Source organism: Diaphorina citri, unplaced genomic scaffold, assembly GCF_000475195.1.
Source record: "Diaphorina citri unplaced genomic scaffold, Diaci psyllid genome assembly version 1.1 scaffold1757, whole genome shotgun sequence".
In the NCBI taxonomy this organism is placed as follows: domain Eukaryota; kingdom Metazoa; phylum Arthropoda; class Insecta; order Hemiptera; family Psyllidae; genus Diaphorina; species Diaphorina citri.
This window is the reverse complement of record NW_007379183.1, coordinates 27,285-29,066: the sequence shown is the minus strand read 5'-3', so window position 1 is coordinate 29,066 and position 1,782 is coordinate 27,285. Positions and strand designations below refer to the sequence as shown.

At 38.9% G+C, this 1,782-nt stretch overlaps 1 protein-coding gene across 1 annotated transcript in view; it reads right to left on the bottom strand.

The window, feature by feature from the left end:
• Positions 1 to 861: 861 nt before the first annotated feature.
• The window catches only part of LOC103517125 (cathepsin L1-like), a 2,832-nt gene continuing 1,911 nt past the window's right edge, over positions 862 to 1,782 (bottom strand). Inside the window, exon 2 of the mRNA XM_008482146.3 lies at positions 862 to 1,464. Within this exon, the coding sequence (XP_008480368.1) occupies positions 914 to 1,464 (551 nt within the window). The 3' untranslated portion in view covers positions 862 to 913. The remainder of the gene's footprint in view (positions 1,465 to 1,782) is intronic.

The following is a 1,782-nucleotide window of genomic DNA, read 5'->3' as shown; positions in this document are numbered from 1 at the left end:
CGTTGGGTTTGTTATAACTTGTTAAAGTTCTCTCTGTCAAACACTGGAATCTAAAGGTGTGTCCAATCCAAACTCCAAACATACTCATCGGTAAAACTATGTTGTCGAGGCAGTGTGGACGGTTCAGTAGACATCGAACGATGTCGATCAACAGACGGTCGACTATGTGTGAACACAACTTAAAGGTTTGACCAAAAATCTCATCCGAAAAAAGTCCAAGATTTGTTATATTTGCAGCAGGAGACTCCGGACCGAAGGCGATTTAGGGCCTTCCAGGTTAGGAATGGTTGGCTGCAGATTACAGAACAAACAGGAACTAGGAACCTATAAGCAGAAGTATCTAATCCATATTGTTGAGTTCAGGCTCTACAAAACTCATTATTGGTTGATTGGGGTGAGCCTATAACCTTTTCGAAAGCCGAGCCAGACATTCACAGGGCTTAATCCGGCCCTAATCCGAAACGGTCTGCTCTTAGGGGTCCAGAAGAAGACTTTTTTTTTTGCAATGAGGAGCAAACTGTTGCACTAAAAAAATACCTATTCTGGCTGCAGATTACAGAACAAACAGGAACTAGGAACCTATAAGCAGAAGTATCTAATCCATATTGTTGAGTTCAGGCTCTACAAAACTTATTGGTTGATTGGGGTGAGCCTATAACCTTTTCGAAAGCCGAGCCAGACATTCACAGGGCTTAATCCGGGTACGGTCTGCTCTTAGGGGTCCAGAAGAAGACTTTTTTTGCGATGAGGGGCAAACTGTTGCACTAAAAAGTTTATATATTTTTTTTTTTTTTTTTTTTTTTTTTTTTTTTTTGTAAGAAATTATATTTTTTAGAATAAAAAGAATTTGACAATAAAATTTTCAAGGCATACAAACCAAAGAATGTAAAAAGTAAAAGAATGAAATGAGATGTTATTTAACACTTGCCAAGTAAGCGTAGCTTTCAATACCACACGCATTGGCACCTCTTTCGATTTGGAAATAGCCGTGGTCCGGTCCAATATCGCCCCAACTATTCCTAACAATCCAGGTAAGAATTCCGTTCTTTTCCCCGTAACCCACTATCGCAACAGCATGATCTAATTTGTGAGGATTGCATGCCCAGTCATTTCTTCGAATAGGATTTCCGTCATAGCTTTCAATAAGACGATGATTCAGATATACTCCTATGGGACCTGACTGGAGCAAATGCATCATATGATCAACACCACTAGTCACCCATGTGTCTTGTACAAAGACCTTCGCTTTCTCTTTCTCATATGTACATCTGAATGTAATGTTTTCCTTATTTCTGTATGGGTAATCAGCTTGAGACTCCAATCCATATTGTTTGACGTATTCAAAAGCAACGTCAATATTTCCTCCATTGCAATTTAAATTGCCATGGTCACACTCAACCAACTGTGATTTGGAAAGTGGGTAGAGGGTTTTCTTCAATAAAGCCACTTGAGATTCCAGAATTGCTGCGGAAAAGATTTAATTTTTTCATTAAGTATTTTTCAATATTATAATCAAGCGTGCCGGGAGGCGCGCACACGTCAAGAGTTCGAAGCGCCGCCGGGCCTATATTAACACGAAACAGAATTTCATCGTTTTTCGGCATTTTCAGCTCAACTTTTCTCCCACTTCCATTTAACTTTAAGCAAATTTTATTTGATATTACTGGACGGACGTGAAAGTAGATGCGAAATCTCCAAAACCCGTCCTTTCTATGATTTGTTTAACCGGTTTTCTGATAGGCTCAAAAATCTTGAAAATCACAAAAAAATTCTTTTTTTTTT